The sequence below is a fragment of the Larus michahellis genome, chromosome 3 (assembly GCF_964199755.1).
Source record: "Larus michahellis chromosome 3, bLarMic1.1, whole genome shotgun sequence".
Classification (NCBI taxonomy): Eukaryota; Metazoa; Chordata; class Aves; order Charadriiformes; family Laridae; genus Larus; species Larus michahellis.
Window position 1 is genome coordinate 8,514,268 of NC_133898.1, and position 25,610 is coordinate 8,539,877.

The window sequence follows — 25,610 nt, forward strand, 5'->3', positions numbered from 1 at the left end:
AAATTGTAATATAGAGACTTAGAGTTCAGTCCATGTGTACCACATGGAAGATCCTAGAAGATACATGTGTTCTGTGAGGCTTTTACTTACTTAATCCTCAGCTGGCATTAATTGTGGTGGCAAGAAGCTTACAGCTCAGAAAGGCAGGGATCTCTACAATGCTGAGAAGCTGTCAACAAAAATCTTCTTTGGTAATGGCAGGTACTACTTGAATACCTAGTGAGGAGAGAATATCACTGAGTCATTGGGAGAGGTGACCTACTCTTGAGAAGCAGCAAATGAGGAAAATTGCTGTTGCTGTTTCATTTCTGCATAGTGTGAGTGGTGCTATGGGCAAGCCTGTCTCCCTGCTCACTTTGTGTCAGAGGAACAATGGAAGCCCATGGCTGCTGCTAAACACCTCCTGACTAGGAGCAATCTTTTGCTTCTGGCCCCAGATGCTAATGCTGAGTCAGCTTCAGTGTGAATAAAGGCCAGATCTATACTCAGGCTTTAAGGAATGGTTTGATCAAAGCCCAGATTCCTATGGAGAATATAGGAGTAATATAAAGGAGCCTCGTAAGATAAACTGGCAAAGTGTGAAAAAAATCCAGAAGTGCTAAGTCCTACTTTTTCTTCTACTGGGGGTAGAAAAAGAGTGTAAATGTTTTAACAACAGGGCTTACCAACTTTTGGAGTTAGAAAATTCTTCATCACAAGTTACTTCCAAGCCAAGACAGTCTCCAGCCAAACAGGAATCAATTTCTGTACAGCACAGGAAGGCACCTCAGACCTGTCCAGTGATCTCTTCGTATTTTTTTTTTCTGGCCAATTTACCAGAACTTTTTAACTGAGGAAGTTAACTATCCTAATTACCATTAATTGCGAGTGCCATCATTCCATTCAGGGGCAGGGCTGCTGTTTGGAGGGACCTGGGCAAGCCCGAGGAGCGGGGCTGGCAAGAATCTCATTGAAGTCAAGGGAAAACACGAAGCCCCGCGTCTGGGACGGGCTAAACAATGCATTGGGGCAGACAGGCTGCCAGTCCGGGGCTTGAGGCTTCCTCCGGGGCTGTGACAACGGAGCCTTTCCCCGTGAGGGGAGGGAGGGCCGCCGGCCGCGGCTCAGCCCGCCTCAGGAGGCGCCCGCCGGCTCGCGCCTAACGGCTGCGGCCCAACGGCCGCGCCGCGCGCTCGCCCCGCGCAGGCCCCGCCCACGCCCTCACTTCCTGGGGCGGGCGGGTTGAACATGGCGGCGGGCGGCCGGGGCGGGCGGTTGATCCTCCGCTGCGCCGCGGCCGCTCTGCTCCTCGCAGCCGTGCTGGGAAGAGCCACCGCCTCTTCCTCCTCCTCCTCCTCCCGGGCGGGCAGCCCCGGCGAGCCGCGGAGCCGCGTGCAAGTGCTGGGCGGCTCCAACTGGAGCCTGGTGTTGCAGGGCCAGTGGATGTTGGAGTTGTGAGTAACGGCCGCTGTCCCGTCCGACTCTGAGGCACCGGGAGGGGAGGGGAGGGGAGGGAAGGGGGAAGTTCCCTCGGCTCGGGGAGGCCGGTAACCGGTGCGGGGGAGAGGGGCCGGGCCTTCCCCACCCCGCGAAGGGCAGTGCGGGAGCGGCCGCGCACCTTCCCCGCCCCTGCGGTGGCTGGCCCGGGGCGGTGGGGCAGGCGGCGTCCACCCAGGGACACCTAAAGCACCTGAATCCCCTCTTCCACCAGCGTTGTCCGCCCTGAGCCTGCAGGCACACGCTCGCCTAATTGGAGGTGGTCTGATAACGGTGTCTTTCCTTCAGGGTCAGGCCTGACGGCCCCAAGGTTAAACCGGGCACGTCTCGGTAAGCCCTGGTGTCATTTGATTACATTTGAGCGGTGTCATCCCAGACAGCTGCCAGCTGAGGAACAGTGTCAGGCACCTTGCACTGCTCACACGCTAGGGGCTTTTGCTGGCCTCTGTGCAAGGTAGGAAGGCCAAATTCGGTAGGTCATGTTCAGCAGGAGTAGGTTTCCAAAGTGGTAAGTTGCTTAATATCCCAGTACGCCCTCACTTCCAGCCGCGTTGCCCAAGAGTTCCTCTTCAAAGGAGGTGCATCAGGTTCCATTAACTTTCCAGTGCGGCTGTTGCTTTATCCTGGTGACAGCTAGAGAGGTTTGCCTACTGTGGGCTGGGGTTTTGAGTGCTTCTCTTAGAAGTGGTGTCATGGCTTTGTGTGCCACACGATACTGCTCTTGAAGCGTGACATTTTGGGCTTGGAGGCTAGCTCACCTGCTTGTGTTTAGAAGGGGAAAAAGGAACTCGAGGGCTTTTTGAAGACAGCAGTTGAAGAAAGGAGAAGTTTAAGTAGGCTGTGTGCTCACACGATATCTGTGTGCTGCGCAGCTATGAAATGGGATTTTACTGTGGCATGTGTGCAACTCCTCTGTGGAAGTGCTTGAGTTTGGACAGTTTGAAACAGACTGGGTAGCCTCTGAAACAGACTAGGTTGCCCTACAACATCTGAACTCATGCTCATTCATAAATAGTTACCCACCTGCTTTAAGTTTTGGTTTACTATTGAATTTGAGTTATCTACAGTCGTATTAGGCAGAGGGACTGTCACTTCCCCTAGGGCTTTAATGCTCAGGATCCTACTGGGCACCTGTTATTAATCAGTGAATAGATGGGAACAATCCTGAAATAGCTGATTGAGGTACCCAGGGATGCCCGCTGTTGTGACTATGGATTTGAGGTTGATTTTGAGTCTGTTTTTTTCCCTTTTCATTTATTGTGTTATAAAAGGTGGGGAAGAGATGATCTTGGAGTGGGAGAAAATAAATTCATTTTTTAAATTGAACTTTTTTCACTTCTGACATCTTAGTCCTATGTGGAAGCTATTGTATGAAAGTTACTGATTCATACAGGAGTTAGTGAATCTTAAAGATTATGGTGACTCAAAGTTTTTATTTCTAAGAGAAAATATTTAAATAATTAGTGGTGTCTACCCCTGAGGAAGAAAGAAGAGAGGAAGTGTCTGAAATCAGAAGTGGGTAGGATAGCGAACAGTTCAAATCCTTTGTGAGTCTGACAATGGCAGTGGTGGCAAAGTTAGCTTTAGTGCTAGCTGAATATGGTATGTGTTGCCACATTGCTTAAATTAGACTTTATTTTATGTACAGTGTTTGATGTGTGAAAGATCCTTGGTTCTCCATGCTACTTTCTGTGGTACATTCCAGTTCTTTCTGCTTTTCTCTTAAGTGAGAAGGAACCTTTGTCTTTCTTGCTAACTCAATGCTGCTGTTCTTGAATTAGCGAGAGTCTGAAATTCCCAATTGTGGCTAAACAGGAGTTTGAGATCTAGTGTTGATTTCTTATGATCCTTGCAGTTGTTTTCATGCTGGTGGATTTTGGCTTCTACTGATTTTTATCTGGTTTAGAGCTGGTGATCTGGGCAGGAGTCCTGCATGTCAGTTCATTGATTCCTTCTGTGCTGTGTGGTAGGTCTGTTGGCAAGACTGCAGTATCGCTCATCGAAACATCCTTTGCTTGAAGAATCTTCTGTTTGTTTATAAAACCTTTATTTTCCAAGCAGTACTTTTTTTTTTTTTAAGTATAAATGTTATTATAGGGTCTCCATGAAAAAAATACTTATTTTGGTCACCTGTTCTAGATTACTGTTTTGAAGCCTTCTGCCCTGGTAGGAATGGGTACTACTATTTCTGTTTAATGTCGCTTTTTCTATTTGTGAAACTAGTGTAGGCGAATTACTGCATGCTACTGCTGTTTTGTTGACCTCAGGTGCACAAATAGAGAAACTTAAGTCAGAAATTACTTGTGTGTGGGATTTGCAGTGGAAACAGGGATTTTTCTTCCTTCATTCCTCCTAGCTAAAGTGTGTGTACTTGGCTGTCTTTTTGTAAATATTCAGTTATTCATAGCTGGCAAAATGGCAGGCATTGGAGCCACTGCTGCATTTCATTGATAAAAATGTTCTGGGTAACTGTGTCTCGGAAAGACATTGCAACACGTCTTGCTTACTGTTACTATCGCAGCACACAGATCCTCGCTGAAGTGCTGTGAGTGTGATGCTGGAATGAACTGTTACAAAAGGTTTCCTTATTGACTCGTTTCTAGTCTGTAGCTGCAAGATAATGATGTGTTAATATGAGGAATTTTCTTTTTGTCTTTAGTTTTAATATTGTGTCTATTAGGAGTGTAAAAAAATAATTTCTGGTCTGTTTATTTAGAAGTGCATTTTGCACTTGTAAACACAGGTTGTTCCAAGCTTGATTGATCTTAATTTAACATCATCTTCCTTTTGAAGTAGATTAAAACAAACGCACACGCAAAAACCTCCCAATGATAAACAACTTGTTGTTATGCCTCAGGTTATAAATGAAGGTATTTAATATGCCCCTGTTGCACTTGCAGTACTTTAGGTACTTGCCCATCAGGAAAATCTCTAGTTTAGTTCCCGCAAAGGGTGTTAAATGTTTTGGTTCCCATTTGTTTCAGCACATACTTATTGCTGTATGTACCTAAAAACGGTGTCTTAATTTTCTATTTTAATTCTAGCCAGGTGAAAATTGGGAGAATGGTGTAAGTAGTAGTCATGTTTTCAAGGCTAGCTTATCATACCTATAGCATAGGCCCATACTTTATTTTCTTATTATCATTTATTGTTAAACATTGCCCTGCTATCTAGTAGGCTTATCACAAGGGTTCAGTCCTCCCATTAGCACTTTTGTCTGTGGTTTCGAGGGAGTGTGCTAAAGATCTACCTGAATTTTTTGGTATTTACATGGTTTAACGCTTTTAAACAGTTGGCATGAAAGACTCTGAAGAATTATGTAAATTATTTAATGATGATTGTGACAGATTTAGAGTTCATTAAGATTGGGAATTTTCTGTCTTTTGTGAGAGTATAGTCTTTTACTTCCTCTTGATTTGTTAGTGTCTAGGCTTTTCTTTGTCATATTCTTAAAAAAACAAAACAAACTCCCTCAAAAGCTGGGGGGAATGAAAATGAAGTTACCAAAGCTCTCTTTTGGTTCTGAAGCTTCTGTAGCCCTGCTAACTAAGTTCAGAGGAAGTGACCAAATTATCTATGGACTCTTGTTAAATAACCAAACATGTGGCTAATTTCCTGTGCCATGCATTGGCTGAACAGGAACTGATAAAATGGGAAACTAAAATATCCTTGGCAGCAGATGCTTTGTTATTATAGAAGGGGACACATACATCTAGAATGATGGAAGTTGATCTGCTCAAGTTCTAGAAGATTTCACATAATTTTTCAGTGATTGATTTGCATTACGTTTTAAAAATCAGTTCTATATCTTTAAAAAAAAAATTACTTGTGAATGGAAAGTTGTTGGGGTCTTTTTTTTTTTTAATTGCATATAGCACTCATATCCTCTTCTTGGTTTTGAAAACAGAGCACTAAATAATTAGGATATACCCTGCTTTGCCACCTCATCTTATTCTTGGAAGTTTGAAGTGCATTTTGTTACTGACCTGTAGAACAAGTGGAAAGTAGCGCTTGAAATATTATCTGAGAGAATACAATTTGCTTGACATCTAATGCATTGCAATGGTATGCAGTTACTTTTCCCCTTTATTCAGGTATTATTGGAAAAGATATGCATGCCAGGTTACTGAAGTAGACACAGCAGAATGGTAATTCGTAAGGTTGCGCCTGTGTGCTGAAACAACTTCCCCAGAGCAGTGTCTTGGTGTATTCTCACTTCAGCAGGCCATCTGTGATTAAAGACATTTGAGTAAAGTTTGACAGGAGAATCCAGGGAAGAAACCTCCTTTGTTTTCTCTTTGAGATAGCAAGGGCTTCAGCAGTTTGTAAAAAAAAAAAAAAAAAAAAAAAAAAAAAAAACCCCAAACCCACTTGTTTGACTGTTGTGGAGCCAGTGTTTTTAGGTTGGGAGGTCTTGTCTGTTTTGGAGGTGTTTTGGCATACTGGAGAAAACTTCTTGTCATCTTCTAGAGCCCGTATGATTGTGATACAGGTATTGGTGGATTACAGGGGCTAACTTTTGTGTCTTTCACTACCACCTGCTCACTTGAAAAGTAGACTAAAACCATATAGTTGTCTTTCTGAAACTTATCTTTTGTTGAAATTGCAACAATGCCTATTCTGCCTCAAGAGCTATCTGTATTTAGGAACAAGGACAAATCTAATGATAGTCTTAAGATAACAACCAAAGACATCAACCACTGCCATCAACCACATCAACCATCTTTCTTTTTCTTTTTTTTTTTTTTGGTATGTTTATGAAATCTGTAGCAATAAGGCAAAACTATTTAAAAGAATAAAAGTTATTTCTTTCTGATACTGTTTTTACCATTCTATTAGGTACTGTCTCAACATTTGCACGTCTAAATTTAATATTTCTCCCAATCTGAAATCCAGCAAATAGCTTGGTTTACTGTAAGCAGTACCTTTTATAAAAGTTGTGTGTCTTGAGAAAAAATAGACTAAACGGAGAAAATTTCATCTTGCCTATTTTGCTTTTTTCACCAAATCCTCCCATGCCTATATACGTAAGCTCTTTTTCTTTTATTCCTAGGTTCTTGAAACTTCATGAAATTACCATCAGAGCAAAGAATAGAATGGTATTCGAGGTTACAGCTGTTCAACACTGATAGTTAACGGTAATGGTAGTGAAAAAGCAGATAAGAGTCAGTTACGTTCATTTGAAAATGGGTGAATTGCTGAATTCCCTAGCCAAGCAGTTACAAGAAGAGAGATTAGTGCCTTGGAGTTGGAAACTGTATCAGTAAAGCTTATTACAATCGTTCTGTGTTTACTGATCAACTCTGTAGTGAAATGACTGAATGGCATGTTTGTTCAAACTGGTTTTGACTTAAGGTGGGGGGTTTTTTGTTTGGTGTGTTTTGGTTTTGGTTTGGTTTTTTTTTTTTTTTTGTGGCAGCCATCGGTGAAGTTGCTGGTATTTGGAAGCCAAAGCTTGGTATTTTATGCTTTAGACCAGAGATAGAAATAGACTTTGCTTTTGACTTCTTAACAGCTTAACATTCCGCTTCTGGATTGCTATCGTTATGCCCTCCAAAAAAGCTTCAGGTATTGTAAGTGATTGGAGTAGGAACTGGAGAACATCTGGCTACTTTGCAATAGTGATTTTAATCCACCTAAGCCAACTGTTCTTGCAATGAACCTGACCGGTAGATAGATGTTGTCTCATTTGTGGAGGGTAGACTGTGGATGAGGATATCTGAGTTGTAAAATTCTGTGCTATGTAAGAGGTCTGGTAATGCCACAAATGAGGTGTATGTTGAGAGATGTGCTATACCTGCTTGCAGTGAATAACTTGGCAATGTGTAATTAATAAGTATGTGGTGTTTTCAATCTAATTTCTAAGTGGTGGAGGTCAGTAAATGGCTTTTTAATGTGTAACAGGCTACTAAAAACTTTCTTTCCTTAACCAAGTGTCCAGCTCTTGATTTAAATTCCAGTGGACTTTGATTTTTAAATTGGAAAGACCAGAGTGCTGGTTTTTTGTCACACTTGTAGGGCACATGGCACAGTGCAAACAAGTTAACAGCTAAAGGTATCCCCTTGTGCAAAGGGAAAAGCTAGAGGAGTAACCGCCCTAAATTTGGTGGTGTTGACGAGGTGCTAATTATTTCCTGCTCTGTCTGTGGAGTATGGCAGAAGAAATGTGGTTACATCTGTGCTTGTAAGTGACCTGGTCGTGCATTTTGTGACTTGAGGAGGAGCAGTGAAGACTGGTTTCACAGCACACACGTGGATCTGTTTTCCTGCTTCTACAGATATTGATATTTTTTCTGGGGAAGACAAGAATGGTAATTTTACCGTGACTCTTGCAGAAATACAAAGCATCCGCAGTTCTAAAGGATTCATTAGAAGCCTATATTGAAATAAAGTACTTCCATTAAGCTTGAATTCTTCAGGGTGCAAAAAGTTTTTTGAAACTTTTGATGAAGGTGACCTAAGTGTGAAGTATTTTACTCTTCTGTATCTTACTGAAAGTGTAAGGGGAGGTATTTTAAGACCGAGGTGGCCATAGAATGTTTTTGTTTATCCAGGAGGCACTCCTGAATTCTTAGTGCTTCAAGTGCTGCATAGCAAACGTCGACATTAAGGCTTCAGAAAAGTGAGGATGTTGAAGTAAACAGCAGTGATAACTCTGCAAAAATGTGATGTCTATTGCAGGTTCTCTCTTGTCTATGTAGGGACAGGGTGTTTCCTGACTGGCAAAACATTGAACATGTAATTTCATGAATGAAAACCAAATAGTTTAAGCCTGAGTGTCTGTGGCAATATTCAGCTGGAGTGTCTGGGTCTTGTAGCCTTGTATGTGACTGTTGCCATGCCACATGCAATATTGATAATAAAAACTAGGAAGCCACCAACTAAGGCTTCTTGTGAAATTAATTTTTATGTTCTGTCACTACCGAACTGTGATATGAGTGGATTTTGATGCTGCTTTGAGCTAAAGAAAATATTTATAATCATATGAATATTAGCCACATGTATTGCATATTCCACTTAATGTCATTTAGAATAAATGCTTATGAATGTCAAATGTAAACAAAAATGTTGGTACGTCCCAAATTGCTATTTCAAGATCAGATAGTACCTTAAACAATAATTGATTAATTATCAATAATAACTGCAAACTTGGTTTGATTGTTCCAATTGGTAGTACAGAAAGCTCTTGAAACAGACTTTCTTATTTTGCTGAAATGAATTCTGAGGAAAAACAGGACTTGAGAAGGACAATCAGTATAAGAAGTAGGAATTTGATGTACACTCTTCCAAAAGGGCATGCTTTGATGTAGTTAGTATTAGACTAAGGCAAATTTCTGGAAGTTCTGAGGTGTGGGAAATCAATGCAAAATGTTATGCTGAAGGCTACCACTTCAGACAACAGCCTGGCTTCAATAATTCGGCTAGCTGCCATGGATGTGGATTTATTGCATATATAAATAAAATAAATCACAAGTGATGAGGGGTTTGTATATTAATTTCTCCAATCTGTGGTGATTTGGTTTTATTTTAATAACATGAGGAGGAATGTAGGGATTGAGATAAAACTACTTGATTATCACAGAATACCGGGTTGAAAGGGACCTCAAGGATCATCTGTTCCAGCCTTTCTTGGCAATAGCATGGTCTAGAGAAGATGGCCCAGCACCTTCTCCAGTTGAATTTTAGAAGTGTCCAGTGTTGGGGAAAACAGTAGACCTGATTAAGAAAAAATGTAGGTGTGTTTTCCTGTGTGATTGATGCATTTGTATTTTCTCTGTACAGTAAATCAATTTGAATGTCTATATGTGTAAGAATATTAAAATATTTAACCTGTGTTCCCCCTTTAGCTATGCTCCTTGGTGTGCAGCTTGTCAACAGATTGAATTGGCATGGGAGAGTTTCGCAAAGGAAAGCGAACATCTAGGTATCACTGTGGGAAAGGTGGATGTCACTCAAGAACCAGGTATAGTATGAAATAGACTGTTTTAATAAAAGGTATTATTCAATATAAGTACCAGTTAGTACAGTGGGTACTTTTGGGAGGGTGCTTTATTTTACTGGAGGACCTGGGATACCAGCCAAGTCAGAAAAGAGGTTTCTGAGTCAAAATAACATTATCCACATTTTGCTTCTCTATATAGTTCATGTCTGTGAGCCTAAGTTTATAAACTCAATTTGAAGGATTAAAGAATTGGGGAGTGATCTGTCTTAATACTGTATTAAAAGGGACTTATTCTCTATTCTAATCTGCTTGACTGAAAGCTGTTGCCTGTCTCATTCCTCTCTCCTCCAAACTGTCTGCAGAGAATCCAGTTTTGTAGCCTCCAGTTACCGAGAGGTTCAGGGTGTGATAACATTACTACAGTGTGAGCCTGCTTTAATAAGTTCTTAACTGTTTCCATGATGGTGCTGGTTTATTGTCCTGTTTAATTTTAGTAGTGCTTTAAAGTACAGACATTATTGTTGTTTTTTGTTGGTGATGCACATGTGCAAATGTGTTTACAAAAAGAGCTTCCTAACTATCCACAGAAGCATGAGCACAATCTTATTTATTCCTTTAGTGACTCGCTTTCAAAGTTTTGAATGTGTGTTTGTGTAAGCAGTACTAATATTGTTTAAACCTCTGCATCTCTTGGGAATGCTTCATGCTTGTTTTGGTTTTGAGGGGATAAAAGATTTTTGTCAGCAGTATCAAGACTGACAGAGTTAGGAAGAGATGTTACTAGAATAAAAAGACTAAGCTTTACTGATTTATTTTTTTTTATATATTTTTGTTTGCCTTATAAAGCGTGTGGAAAATATCTCCCATTTTATTATTTGAAAACATGTCAAACAAGTTAGCTTTATCAAGTTAACAGAAGGGAAATGACTTAAACTCTGGTCTCGGAGCAATTTAAGTTCACAAGAAAATGCCAGCTGTTCTAGACCTTGTGTAGGCTAATGTTTTCTTAAAAGTTTAGAAGTATACAAAAACTCTGGTGCCAAAAAGCTGTTGATGTGGTACTCTCCTTTAGTGCATATACTAATCATTAACAGTTTATTAAACAGATGAGTTTGAATATTAAAAAATTTTGCATAGGTAAAAATTTAGTCTACACATTAACAAAGTAGTGGCTACTCTGCAGTTAAGGCTGCAAATGGGGGTTCATTATAATCCCGACTTGTTATTTTCTTCCAATTAGACAGGGATTCTTTTGTTTATGCAGTATTCAAATAAAAGGATTTCAGTCTTGATTGGGGCGTTTCGATGTGACTGTAATTTAAAAATGCACTTTCAGAAGTGATGCTGTAAAACTAAAATTATTCTTCCTGGTAAAAAACTTGAATGGAAGTGTTGGGACCTGAAAGGGTCAGGTACTTGATACTTTCTTATGGTATAAATTTTTCTGATGCCAGATTCTTAAGACCTTAGATGTGATTTTTTTAACCATAAGTTCCTTAAATATTTGAATATCTAACGTTGCTGAGAGTCTTGACCTCACAGGATGTTTGACTTCTGCAAGTCAAAGGACTGACCCAAAATGATGAATTTGTACCTAAGCATATATCTACAATGTCCAGTTCAGCACAAAGCATATAGTCACTTCTAAAACTAATGAACACTCAAAATGGGAAACAAACATTTATTCCATATTTGACCTTTGGTGCTGATGTAATTTTGAAGGTATATGAGCTCCTTTGGAAGCTTTCCAAAGTTATTGAGGTATTTTTACTATAGGCTTGTGCTTCAGCCTTTGGGCTGGTGTGCTTAAGTGTTCTGTCTCTTGTTCTTCCTTGCACAATGGTACCTTAATTAGCTTTGGTTATGTAATCCCTTCATCAAATTGAAAGTAGTCAAAATGTGTTAAATTAGGGGAAAACCACTAGATGAGTGCAGAGCAGCGTAAAATTGCACTTCCAAAAGCTGCAGGAGAAAGTAGCCATTCATGGTACTTAATTACAGCAGATGCCCGAAGAATAAATCCACCAGAGCCTTAATGGATTTACAGCATATTTCAGTCACTTGATGTACTAGTCTTAAAGTGCCTGGTTTTTCCACATCTTTTCTATCGAAACATTCAGTATTTCAAGTGCAAGTAATGGAAATGCTTCTCAGTCTCAAAGTTCTGTATGTTTGTGGTGCTTTTCTTAAGCTTACAATCACAACATTTACCTTTGATTTAAAACCAGACTTCTTGGACCTTCTGTAATCTTCTTTGAGTAGTTGTTTGATGAAAGCAGCTGTATTTTTAGATGACATCTCTATTCTCTGTATTTTTGGGAGGGTTGGGGCTGGCGTGCAAATACTGAAGGTTTTTTCCTATTCTTGATTAGCTGTTGACTTCATAATGGGTGTATGTCTGTTTTTAATTTGCAAACAAAGACAGATGCTTAACTGTATTTCAAGTTAAACCATTAACCAGTGCAAGTTTGTGTTATACACGCACCAAAACAATTTACTGTCTGTTCTTAGCTCTCTGTAGCTGGCTCACATCTGCTTTTACTGTTCTAAGGAGGTGTCTTAGATAAGCAACAAACCTCCAATTAAAGTTTTGGGCGTGCTTAGGTGCATTTTGGCAACACGCTTTATATTTTATAAATTACAGATTTCATTATTCTTTCTGAGACCATTGGTACTTGCTCTAGGATAGGCTACTGGTAGAAGAGATTTATGCCTGCTATTTTATTTTCTCTTTGTCTGACTAGCATTTGGGAGAACTACAGGGAATCTTTCAGTGTTCCCATGACTTTCTCTGCTCTTAAGCTTATTATGTTCTTTGTGGCTCTCCACCTAGTTTTTCTTGTGCAGCTGTGCTTTCAGCTTGATGAATTCTACTATTACGCTTGTGTTTTTGTTTACTTTGTATCTGCCTGTGCTGGCACAGCTTTCAGCGGTTTCATGAAGTTTTCTGCCATCCTGCCTCTCATAGCAATAAAGGCAGAAAGCTGAAAAGTTGAAATGAAGATGACTTCCTTTTTGGAACTTTAAAGATGCTTGCGCTTGGTTTGATTTAAACATCTTAAAAAAAAAAAAAAAAAAAAAAAAAAAATCCCAAACAACAAAAGCCTTCACAAACCTCTTTTCCGTATTCCATGAGGGAATTCACACTAGAAAAAAAGATTATTACTGACACTTTTAAAAATACCTGGCTTAGTTCAGTCTGGCTTATCTTTGTCTCTAGAGGCAGAGAATCTCTTGCTACAGTAGTTTTTCATGGCTAACTTCCTGGTGCCAGAGGATGTTTGCTTTATTGAAAGCCAAATAAGGACTTAGTTTTCCGAAAGGTTTTCACAGAACTCTATAAAAGGAAAAGTTAACTGATTTGTACTTTTTATGTTGGTACTTTATCTGAATGGCAATTGCTGGCTAGAGGAATTTAGCTCTTACTAATGGAGTAACTGCATATCTAGGGGTTGATAATCTGTGAAGTCTGCTGTATTTTAACTGCATTAGTAGCACATTTTCCATTTCTGCAGTCTTTAAGATGGATGTGTTGAGTAGTAAATAATATTACTTAGCACTAAGATGAGTTCTTCCTCTCACTTGCAGGTTTTATAATTGTCAGGGGGTGGTAGTGTCAAGTAGCCCTGACTTTCCTCTGAGTTGGAAGCAGAGGAGAGAGGGTGATGTCTTCACCTGACAACTTAGCTAGTTGAGTCACGCAGACAGCCTGCTTATAAGATGCTTGGGAGCGTTCTGCTTCATAGCTGACCCTTCATACACTGGGACATCTTCACGCAGCAATGAAGCTGGAAGCACGTGCACCTATTACTCTGTAGCGTTACTGAGTGCCAGACCAGAGAATTTCAAACACCTTCTGCCCACAAGCTGCTGTTTGATGATGTGGCGCTAGTTTCTCTGTCCTATGAGCTGCATTGTGTTGTCACTGTCTGGGGTGATACTTGTAAAAAGATTATTATGTGTTTGCCAGTCAGTGAAACACCCACTTTCAGTGTGAGCATCAATTCCAGTCAGCCTCTTGAAGCCCTGCTTCAGCCTTTTTTTTGTCCTTTCTGCTGTCTTATGTCTGCTGCTCAAAATGCTGACATGACCCACCCTTCTGGATAGTGTGAAACATGATTAAATTACTCGCATGGCTTAAATGTGCAATATTTTACAGAACAGAATCGTAGAATTGCCTAGGTTGGAAGGGACCTTTCAGATCATCTGGTCCAACCATAAATGCTGAGACATCCCAAGTTTTATTATCAATCTGTTGACATACCAGTTGGGTTTACCTAGAGAGGAACGATGTATGGGAAGAGAAGGATAAGAACCGAGAAACATCCAGAACGTTGTCTTTCTACAGTCATGTTTATGAGAGAGATTGAGCTTTCCTACAGGATATAAGAACAGACTGGTCGTGCAGCGTACATGGATTATTTGGAAGAGTCAAACAAGCAAATATAAAGATTAATTTATTTAATGACTCAAAGTACATGAAATCTGAAATGTGTGGCTCTTAAATAATTTAAAATCAGCTAGAGGATGAATTAAAAGCAGTAGCTGGAGTTTGTACGCCATTGTTGTCATTGCTATTGTTAGTGGCCCAACTTCCTAGATGAAACAAAGGTCATCTGGCTGAGACTATGTGCAGATGGAAGCTCACAGCATCCTGGAATATGGGTGCATTTGTGTGGCTCTTCTGTTTCTTGCTTGGAGGGGCACACTGCTGATCTGGTCAAAAACTTCAGCTGTGTGCAAATATTGGTTGGGAAATCCATGTAGAAAAATTACCTTGCAATAAATATTCTTCAAGGTCAGCATTTTTCCTTAGTTTGTCAACAGTATTTTGTGTCTGTTACTGTTTGTAGCTTTTCCAAAGACAAACTGTTAACCTGTATTTACAAAACTGTGGTAGAGTATATGCAGTCTGCTTCTTTCTAGTCTACAAAAACAGATCTGTAGATATTTATAGGTAATTCAGGATGCTGAGAAATTTCAATTTTACTTAACCATTTAATGTGGCTTTTTCTTTCCTTTCTAGGTTTGAGTGGTCGTTTCTTTGTCACAACACTTCCTACAATTTACCAGTAAGTGTGTCGTACTAGAAACAGTTGTCTGTCTCAGTACGTGTTCTTTTTTCCTGTCCTGTTTGAACAGTGGCATTGAAGATGTAATGGACAACTGCCTTATTTCAGTTTTGTCAATCTCTAAAACATTTCTCAGGAGCTCGATGCACTAAATGAACATAAAGTATGTGTTTTTAACTTATGGTGGAAGGTTCTCCCACAAACAGTTTTATACCTAGGTAAAAGTGATGTTTTTTCAGGATGGAAAAAACATTTAATAGCATTTTTAAAAGTTTGTGCAAGTTTGCAGTATTGGCTTCATCATGCTGTTTAATCAGTCTCATGCTGTTTAAAAACCGAGACCTTCCATCATGGATCACAGTTTCAAAACATATCGAAAGTGCTTAGGTGTTCAACTTTCTGAGCAAGTAAAATCTGCAACGTATATGGGTTTTTTGGTTGTTTCTTTTTTTTTTTTAACCATAGATACAATTCAGGGCCTATCTGTATTAATGTGTATTTCTGTTTTTTTAGTGCAAATGATGGAGTATTTCGCAGGTACCGGGGCTCACGGACATTGGAAGATCTTCAAGTTTATGTTCTAGAAAGAAAATGGAAAGCTGTGGAGCCTGTAGCAGGATGGAGGTCTCCATCTTCTATAATGTAACACTTTGTTTTTATTAACAAGAAACATGTTTTTATAGCTCATTATTAATTAAGGGTGCTATGTTGACAGCTCAAAGACAGAAGGCCTTTATTCCCTAGGTGTCTAGGCTTTGCAGAAGCAATCTGTATTGACAGTCTGCTTTCCAGTTTCTCACCTTTAAAAGCAGTTTATTTTCTGCGTTTGTTTTTGCTTGTGCCTGCTAAAGCTTGTTTATATCATCTTTGAAACTACATAAAGAAAAAAAGTACAGCCACTGAGCATGATGCAAGCGTCAGTTTCAATATCTGCTGAGTACTGGAATCAAATGCATGTTTATGTAGATTATTACTTCATGACTTCTGGCTACTTGAGGCAGGCAGCCTTTAGCTTTAAGGGTTTCTTGCTTATTTGTTTACAAGGAAGTCTGGTGTCCTCCCTTGTAATAGGAAACAGTGTAGTGCTTATACAGTGTATCAGAATTTGTTTTCACAGCACTGAATTTGCTTTGAAGTAGCATAGAAGGCTTGGAAGGTGTAAAGGAGGGACCAAAGATGTGAATGGCCTGCATTTCATTTTGGCTAAAGCTATTACGTGTAAATCCATGTCAAACATCCAGTGGGTGTCTTTACCTTTTATGTGAGAATGAAGGTGATCTGTGGGATATTTGGTAATGGGGAGAGAAGCTACAGGCCTGTGTGCTGCTGTGAGTTGGGGAAAAGGCAGTTACAGCTGCACCAGGTTTAAGCTGTGGAGCTGCTATTTCTTGATTATGCTCAAATGTCACCTTTCAAGTCACTGTTTCAATGCTTTGTGTTGAGCTGGCTTAAGTGAACATAATACAGAGCAAATGTATTTATTTGCAGTAGCCTCCTGACAGTAACTAGGGGCTGAATGGCATTGAAAGTCGATAGATAGAATCTTTTTTTTTGGTTACTGGGCAGTTTGCTGTGCATCTCATCTCCTGTCTGTCTTAAAACCTGTTCCTTCCTTGTCTTTATTTTCTAGGATGCATGGCATGGCAGGGCTGTTTCACCTCTCTGGATGGATCAGGGTAAGTAACTATGTGGTAGTGTTTTCTGTTCCCCTCTTTATGCTTAGAATAATATTTTGTTTAGAAGTCAAAACCTAACTGAATGTTTTTATTATCATTTTATGAAAGTTAAACTTTCCTTACATTTCCCGTACATTGGAGGCATAGTATCTTTGTACCATAAATTTTGTAGTACTAATAGTGTATGCCAAAAATGGCAGTTTGATTGTAAAGATTATCATCAGTACTGAAAATACTTACTATTCTTATTGTCTTGGTATAGTTAGAACGTTGTGTTAAAGTGTGCTAACATGATAAAGTAGTTTTTTGAGAGCTGCTGTAAACATCAGGAATTCATTTAGCATCTACTAGGTTCTCCACTTAATACTATTCTTAAAGATTATATCCAGGTTCATTTTCAGAGTTGTAAATCAAGCTCTTCTGCAGTTCATTTGCACCCAGTGTATTGTACAGGAGAAGAAAGGGTAATGGTTTTATTCTTTAGTAAGAATTTCTGCATCTGGATTTCAGACTGTCAACACTATTTGCATAGGAGCACAACAAATTTGGACAGTAGAGTAGTCATCGGAAGTAAAGGAGAAATGCGTAGCGTACACTGAAGTATGCTTTGGGCTTAAAAATATGTCAAGACACTTTCATTTGGCAGCTATCAAAAGTTTTTCCTGTAACATGTAGATGCTGAGAATTTTCAGACCTCTCCAGTTTTGGTCAGGAAACATACATTTTCTTAAAATCTTCAAGCATAGCCAAGATCAAGAGACTGTCTTTGACTGTATAAAAGGTCTTAATATTGTAATGCGTGCTACAAAAAATCAGTGTAGTAGAGAGTTTGAGCAGAGTTTGCCTCACTTCCAGTAAGCATGTAGCTAACCCAGAATCAAACAAAACTTTCAGTTATTAGGTTTCCTGTGCAAGCTATCTTTGATTCTTTATTACACTGGATAGTATTAAGTTTTTACAGCCTTCTGGCATTTCTCTTCCATGGTTGCTGTGTAATGATGTTGCCTCTGTCTAGTTTCCTTCCTGAAAGATTAAATGCTCTGGGAAGAAACCTTCTCTAATTTGCTTTCCCCTTTGATGAATATTTCAGCTGTGCATTTCCTCACTCTCCTTGCTGTGCTGTCCTTGCATATGCTTTAAGAAATGTGGGAAGCTGTTCTAACATTAAAAAAAAAAAAAAGCCTGGAATTTCAATATTGAAACTTTTGTAAATGTTGATTGTGGTTTGTTTTGTAATGGACGTACTCTTGGAAGAGATCTAATGTCATAATTTACTTCCTACCCGGACTATCTGACTTGATGTGATGCTTGGTTCAGTCAATTGAATTTGTAGGTTTAAATAACAGACTTCAGTTTCAAAGAAATCTTAATATTGTATTGGATTATTCTCTTCAAATTTATAAGTGAAATCACTTAGTGTCTACTTGGAACGGCTCCTTTTAAGAGCTTGAGTAAGAAATAAATGGCTCAGTTTTAGTTAATGAATAAATTCCCAAATTTAAGTGTGTATTTTGATCTTGTGCAACTTTTAAGTATCTACTGCTCTGCTCCCCAGGTGTAATTATGGGGATAAAGCTCTGCATGAGGTTTCATTTTTTTTCACTTGGTGGTATGCTTGTGAACTGGGCATAAAAGGACCCACCTTTTAACCTGATTTCGTTGTTTTTTTGGTTCTAAATTACCTTTTTAAAATAATCAGCTTCACAGACTTCTGTTAGTGCTGTGACTGTCATTGTCAGGGATGCTTACCGTATGGTCTCCTTCCTACAACAGAGGCCGTAAGAACAACTGTGCATGTTCATGCCGTGGGTTCATCTAGCTCAAAAGCCTGTCTCTGATTGTTGCCACCTTCTTACAGAATAGAAGGATCAAGGATGTTGTGATATTTTCCTGTATTCTCTGAGCCTTCCTCATACATTTATCCGCAGTAAGATTATGTATGGCATGTCTAGTGCCGAGTACCTCACGAAGAAGTAATTGTGCACCCTTTGCTTAAAAAGCCTTTTAGTGTGAACAACTTGGTAAAGAAAAACAAGATTTAATGGTATCAAAAGAAATACAGTATGACATTTAAGGATGACTAGGGCTTGAAAGGGAAGACTTTAGTATAAATACTGTTAAATGAAAGGTCTTGATTAGATATCAGTTTATGTAATGGTGACGGCAGTATAAATCATAAGTGTGAAGTTACTGAGTATTTTCTTCTCATTTCCAGCAAATTCATACCTACCTCACTGGCACTCTTGGAATTCATGTTTGGATTTCTTATGCAATCTTCTTCTTAGCTACCTTATTGATTGGCCTGTTCCTGGGCTTGGTAAGAAAGCATATTACTTTCTTTTTCTCAGTTACCTAGAGCTTTGCATTAACTTGTGAAGAAAAGAATAAACTTCACTGATAAGATATACTGAAGTTTATCTCTTGTCCCTGATATTCAGTTATAGGACACATGGGAATGGTTCAGAGCTGTGCTAGGGAAGGGTTGTGAAATATTTCTTTACCAAGAGGGTGGTCACACACTGGAACAGGCTTCCTAGAGAGGTGGTTGATGCCCCAAACCTGTCAGTGTCTAAGAGGCATTTGGACAATGGCCTTAATAACGTGCTTTAACTTTTGGTCACCCCTGAGTTGTTCAGGCAGTCGGACTAGGTGATCGTTGCAGGTTCCTTCCAAACGAAATAGTCTATTCTATTAAAATTCTTAAGTATCTAGTACTACAGATGCCCCCTCTAGTGTTGTTACCTGCTTCTGGTAAAGGTTAAGCCTGGTTCACTCTAAGTTAACCTTTTTATGAAATTCATGCTTCAATTTCAATTTGTTTAGCTCATCCACTAAACAAGTGGTTTTTTTTTTATATTGGCCTTTTGTATCTAAGACTTTTGTATACCGGGATTGAATGTACGCGATCAGAATTTTGTAAAAACTCCAACTTTCTAAAAACACAGACTTTGTGGGGAGATTGTTATTAGCTGGAATGGGATTGTATTTGTGTGGGTTAGCAATGTAAGTGTGATGCTGCACTGTTACTCAAAATGAAAGGACAAAAATGTTTTTTGAAATATTTTCTTTTTTTTTGAAAATATTTTCATGTATTTTGAAAATACTTTTTGGTTGCAGCTTGGTTTTAATGAAATCTTACTTCACTTCTTTCCTTCCCCATCATCTTTTGGTTTGAGTTGTCATTAGTAATTGAAAAATCTGACCTCTCTCGTTACTACCCAGAACTGGTATGTTAGTCTTCAAAACATGAGGAAGGCTATTCAAACAAACCTGTTAGCTATAGATGTGAATGTTAAGGACCATATCGTGAGTCCTGAGTTGTTTCATCAGTGGAAACAGTTCCAAGTTGCTTTACCTGTGGAGCTGGAATTATTTCCTGTCAGAACATTTGAATTCTGTGGCTCTATTACGTCTCCAATATCAATGTTAAATGAGAAACTGAGCTGGAAAAGGAGACGTAGATGGGAGTAGAACTTCTTACAGGCTAGTTGCTTCGTCCACAAGTGTGTTCTGCAACCGCAAAGACAGTTTAAAACAGTTATGCTGTTAACTGGTTTAACTAGCTGCTAAATTGTTACTCCATGTAGGAAGCGTAAAGGTTTTTCTGGCCCTTAGCGCTCTGCCCTTCAGCCCAAATATTAGTGTTTAGTGAAATAAAGAAACATTGCTGTGGTATGTTTCTCAGTAGTCCAGGGAAGTGATTTCAAAGCAGTGTGTGTGAATGTAGGCAAACACACATTTTTATACATAATGTGTGCACAGAATTGGTATAGATGAGCAGATGTCTCTTATTACACTATATAAACAGCTGCATTTTTCTACATGGTGGATTTTCAGTAACAAATGAGTGGAAATCAAGTTAGCATAACTAGGAGCAAATGCATATGATGATTTAAAAAACTTTCCTCCTCCTTCCTTCACTAAAAAAAAAAAAAAACCCAAACTGAAAAAGCTGAAAACATGTAAAGTTAATCTCTTGGCTTTTTCTAAAAAGCTTTTCAATGATTGAAATGTATTTTTTTAACATGGTATCATCTGTCTCTGTTCTTTCCTTTGCATTATTCTTAGCACATGACAATGAGACACAAATACCTTCCTTGCATTTTGATTGTATGCGTTCTGCACTAGACTGCTTTAAATAATAACAAAAAAAAAAAAACTTAAAAGACAAAATCAACCACAAAAGGTGGAAGTACACATTGTGTATTGGGGAATCACGGGTAGGAATGGAGTAACATCCCAAAACATAGAAAATCTTGCCCAAGAAGGTTTCATAAGCGTTAAATAAATAAAAATTCCTCAACTGTGTTCTGGGTCTGTCTTCTAGAGATGCAATCCATTTCAATACTGAATAAATTTAGGGAAGTAGGAGGCAGAAAGTTTGGAATAAAAAGGAGAGAATGTTGGTTGGTATGTGCTGAGAACACACTGCTTTTCAGTGTTTTTATTTAGCTCCTTAGGACAGCTCTTATCTCCAAGCAAGATAGTATAATTTGCTAGATTTTATTGTATGTCTATTTAAAAAGGATGAGTAGGAAAATACTTAATAGCGCAGGGACTGCTGGGATGGTTTGCTAATAAATACCTTTTTTTTTTTTTTTTTTTTTCTTTACACAGATACTGGTTTTGATTTCAGACTGCCTTTGCCCATCCAAGTCAAGATACGGAGCTGAAACATCTGGTAAGAACTCTTCAGCGGGTGAGATACTGTAGGTCTAAATGTGCGCTTGTAGGAGGGAGAACTTAGTTGCAAACCGATGTCAAGAATTCAATGTGAACCAATAATCCAGGTATTCCTTTAGTCACGCTGGCAAGGATTGCTATGTGTGGCTCTCAAATATCAATGTCGAAGCATCCACCTGGAGGATGGCAAAGCAGACAAAAAAAAACCCCAGCTCAACAGTAATTGTTCTAGCTTCCACAACTGTGAAAGGGCTAAATGCATTTAAAATGAGGAAGTCTTGAAGAAAGATACTGGGGTTGGTGTATTTTATGCAAGTGCATATTCACCAGGCCTGTTGCTTAAACGTAGAAAGGAATTTGCTTTGGCACGAAAGATCCACACCCTAATGTACGCTCTGTGTGTTGCATTAGGAGGTGCAACATCCTGAACCTGAAAAATTCTCTACGTAACTTGTGGCTGGGGAAAGGAGGAGATAGAGGGAATCAAATGAATCTAGAGACTGCAGGCGTGAGGAAGGGGAAAGGTGTTGCATCTCCTTCAAATACAAGAAGAAAGCATGCGTCTTTCTGATCCTTAGTGAGAGGGCTTCTGAATAGTATTCTGCTCTTGATGAATATGGGAGGCAGAAACTTGCATGTGAAATAAAGTCTCTTGCCAGCTCCAGAACACCTTTTGCTATGTTTGTGCTATTAAGTGGCGTCAAAACTTAACTATAATGAAGAAATTTTTTTTTTATTGCATACATTTGTGTGTATTAGTTTGCTGTTGAAGATGAAGATGCATCTGTGACACTTGCGAGTTAAGCCTTTAGCCAAATCTAGAATTCATAAGTGTGCAAAATCACCATCTTCACAATCTTAGATGTTCATCATTATCAAAAGAAAAACACATCTATGCACACCTTGTGCAGTATGCTGTCCAGTTGGCTGGTTGACTCCACAGCAGATGTTACCTGACAGAGCTTACCAGTAACTTACCGCTCTCCCACTGATTTGTTTGATAATTAAACCTCTTCAAAGAGCCAAGTAAAAGTGACCCGTCTTTAGTCTGTAACTTGGTGGAATAAAATGAAAGCTATCTATGCCCAATATGCAAGAAAAAGAAATGAAAATGGAAGGTAAATACTACCGGGGATTTATTTGAAATAATTGAGAAATGAGAAAAATGTAGTCCTATACAGGTATTCAATAATGTTTATGCATATTTCAGAATACAAACACGGTGATGTAACTGAGATTCAGTCTAACACCAGTATTTGAAACTCTTATTTTGTTTAGATGAAGCAATTACAAAGGATAATGTGGAGAATGCGGCATTAGAAGAACCGGAGGAGGCTGCAGAGCTTTCCGCAGATGATGCGGAAGAGGCTGCAGATGTAAAAGATCTCTCAGATGGAGAAGATGCGGCAAATTCAAGTGCTGATGACTCAGAGGAGGGTTTAGCGCTTGGAAAAGAATCAGGGGAAGAAGAAATGGAAGACTTAAGTGAACAACCTTTAGCTGATTCAGAGACTGAAAGCTCAGTAAGGCAGCGTAAAAGTCAGGTGGCTGATAATGGACTATAGCTGTTTTGGTGGTGTATTTTGTACACTTGGACCAAAGAAGTATCAGACCCTGCGTCTGAAGCTGAAGCTTACACTTGATTTGTCATTTGTGTTTACGCAAAACCTCTGCTCTGTCAGCAGGCTTCTCTTTTTTTAAGCTAATACTTGCTCATTGGGTTGTTTTATAAGCACATATGCTGTGTATTGTATAACTTTAGCCATGACAATCAAAATAAGTATATCTTATCTGTTTGCAGTCTTCTAAGAGAAAAGAGGTGTTACAGCGTCTCAGTTCACCAGCTATAAAATGGTTTATCTAGGTTTGTGTTCCTTTAGGTATTGACCTAAGCAAGATCGGGAGTTTTAACACTTTACCGTAGCTTGGCAGGACTGTGACTTTTCTGTCTGGATGTTTATTGTTTCCAAAAGCCATGGAAGCACCAGATAAGTGATACAGTAGTGAAAGAAGGCACCTTACTAGTCTTCTGTTAAAAATGTTGTGTATGATGGATTTATTTTTATCGCTTTCAACTGAAGCACCTTTCTCTTTCATTTTTATTAATGTTTGTTTTGAAAGTTTATCATACAGTATGCTATGTGCCCCCAGATTTTTCATTTTTTTGGTAATTTGGAGGCAGGCTGCACAGCTCAAGCTTGTCAGCTGAGTGGGGTTTTTTTTAACCCAAGGAGTCTGAGTAATTGAAAACCTCAGGCCGAAAGAGAATGGCAGCTAAATGTTTAAAATATATTTGAACTTTTGAAAGGTTTAAAGGAAATTATGTTGGTGGGGGGCGGATTTTTGCCAAAGCATGACTTTTTTTTTTTTTCTTTTTTCCCCTTTCAATAGATTGTAGCAAGAACAAGCGTGTCATATGCAGTGCAGTTCTACCATTTCCATCTCGGAATAGTTTTGGCAGAACTCAAACTGCTTCAGTAATATTAACTGAAGAGGCACTTAAGGTTTTACCTTTGATCGCTTTTCTACTTTTTGTCACTGAAATCGGCACATTAGGAAAAGAGAGGGGCAGGGGTGGGTAGTAGGGCAAAGCTTTTTTGGGTTATCTTTTATCAAGATAAACGTGTATCTGTTGAATTGTGTAATGTGGAAATGGCTTGCTAGATAGACAGCATTAGGCGTGGTTAGAAGATTTAAGTCATTAAAGATATCAGTATTTCCCTCCTTTGACTTGGTTAATATATAAGGCTTTTTTTTTGGTGAGGAATACCTACAGTGGGGTCCTGTATGTTCCTATTTTGTTGATGTGTGTTCATGTGCATAAGATGTGTTTTAATCTTGATTTTATTTTTTTTAAATGTATATATTGCATAAACCTTGCTAACGTGCATGAATTTCATCTTGTTCTTCAAGAATAAAGAGTAATCAGAGATGAAATCATCTCATTAGAAGAGACAAGTTGCAAGCGCAAAATGCTGGTTTCCTTTGAGACTGAGATTAATAGGGCCAATTTGTGTTGAAAGTGGTTTTTTTCTTTTTGTTTTAAATGCTCGTAAAGAGCATATTTACTAAGAAAGCTTAACTTTTCCTGTCTGTGTCCTGTTGCGTATCGTGTCGTGAAACTATGTGGTAGACACTTTGCATTTGTCTATTACAGCTGTGTAAAGAACAAAATTACACTGCATATATTGAATATGAATTTTTTTAAGGAACCTTCTCAGTCTGGAGCTTGAATTTCATATAGTGGACACATGTAAATATACTTTCACATGTGTGAAAACATACAGTTGAGAATATATATACATTGCACTACACTGAGAACAGTTTGTCTCGTGTCATTTGGGAGTTGTCCCGTGTAACTGAGCAACTGCAGAAGCTTACAGACTGCAACTCGGTAGCAGTTGAGTTGTGTTGCAGCTTTTTTTTTTAAAAAAAAAAAAAAAGAAAAAGAAACGACAAAAACAAAACCCCCAAACTTAAGCTAAGTTTTTAATTGCAAAAATTAAGAAAACTTTGTGGCCAGTGTAGTCTGGAGGGAAGAACTGTGCACCTAAAAGCTCAGACTACAGTTTTGTGGTTTCCATGATGTATTTGCTTTTTTCATTGTCTCTGCATAAAACTCTAAAATGAAAATAAGACTTTAACCATATTTCATGAGACAAGCCAGAGTCAGTGTGTACATTCAGATATGTGAACTCGTGTAGGATAATAATAGACTTACACCCCCTCAGTCCTGGATCCAAAGCTACCAGACACTAGAAATATGTGGGACTGAATCCAGCACAGATTGAGGGCAGCGATGACCTTGGTGTGTACCAAAGAGAATATTTCATACTCCATGGGGTCTTGTGACACTCAGCGTGTAGGAGGGAGCATGTCAATATTAAATTTTGATTCAGTTTCACTTCACTTTTGTAATAACATGGAGCCAGTCGTATAAAATCATCTTTAGCTGGTTAAAGAGGTTTTAACTTTAAAAGATACAGAACTTCCTTATTCCTTACAGTGGCTTTGTTGTACGCCATTGGAGTATGAGGTATTAAAAAAAAGTATTAAAAAGCCAAGTTATCTCTTTCCAGTGCTCAAGGTGAGGTATTCGGGCTTTTTGAATGTGTAGATGAATAAGACACTCTCACAGGAGCTAGATTGCATTAAGGTGTCTCTGAAACTAAAAAAAAAACCAAACAAAAAGACAAACCACAAGTGACACTTAATCCTATCAGTGTTTATGAGATGCTGTGAGAAAGCTCCGGTGTGAGGTGGTTCTCTGAAGTCTCTGCTTACATTTCCTCTGTTTCTGCGTGTCACCATTAAGTTTGGATTATTTTAAATGATGATATGAAGCATTTTCCATCACAATAGACCTAACTGTAAGATCACTCTCTGATGGGCAAGGGTTAAGTAAGTAAGCGGGCAGCAAGTGACAGCCTTTTATCTCTTCACAGAAATGTCTTGTCAGTCTGGAAATGAGCTATACTGGGCTTCTAAGGTTTCTTGAACATAATACGCATGTCATTGCTCCTGTGTTGTCATTAAAAAGTAGGGAATATTTATGCTAACTCGGGTTTGACCGTATTTGATGTGTATTGGAGTACCTTGTTACAAAGATCACTAAATTGTGATGAAGCCTTTAGAAAAGCAGATGCTATGCAACCATTGGTATCTCCAACTTAGTTTTACGTTTGTAGGAAAAATATTGTAGCATGATACTGGCGATACTCAAATTTGACTAATGTTTATCCAGCAGGAAACACTGTAAAG

At 38.9% G+C, this 25,610-nt stretch overlaps 1 protein-coding gene across 2 annotated transcripts; it reads left to right on the forward strand.

The window, feature by feature from the left end:
* The first annotated feature begins 1,200 nt into the window (after nt 1-1,200).
* TMX4 (thioredoxin related transmembrane protein 4) lies at nt 1,201-23,936 on the forward strand. 2 transcript variants are annotated; one of them, XM_074578493.1, is made up of 8 exons: nt 1,201-1,433; nt 9,324-9,439; nt 14,445-14,490; nt 15,004-15,114; nt 16,121-16,166; nt 18,382-18,483; nt 20,784-20,847; nt 22,128-23,936. In XM_074578493.1, the coding sequence occupies exons 1-8, from the start codon at nt 1,228-1,230 to the stop codon at nt 22,412-22,414; spliced, it is 978 nt and encodes a 325-aa protein (XP_074434594.1). In that variant the 5' UTR covers nt 1,201-1,227; the 3' UTR covers nt 22,415-23,936. The 2 variants fall into 2 exon arrangements, with proteins under 2 accessions (XP_074434594.1, XP_074434591.1); XM_074578490.1 differs by having other exon boundaries at nt 1,209-1,433; nt 15,004-15,132.
* Nucleotides 23,937-25,610: the final 1,674 nt, after the last annotated feature.

Bases quoted from the DNA above. Each gene is read 5' to 3' on its own strand.
- TMX4 (XM_074578490.1), top strand. From the start codon at position 1,228: ATGGCGGCGGGCGGCCGGGGCGGGCGGTTGATCCTCCGCTGCGCCGCG. The intron at 1,434-9,323 runs GTGAGTAACGGC...TTCCCCCTTTAG, and splicing joins GGCCAGTGGATGTTGGAGTT to CTATGCTCCTTGGTGTGCAG. The intron at 15,133-16,120 runs GTAACACTTTGT...TTTATTTTCTAG, and splicing joins AGGTCTCCATCTTCTATAAT to GATGCATGGCATGGCAGGGC.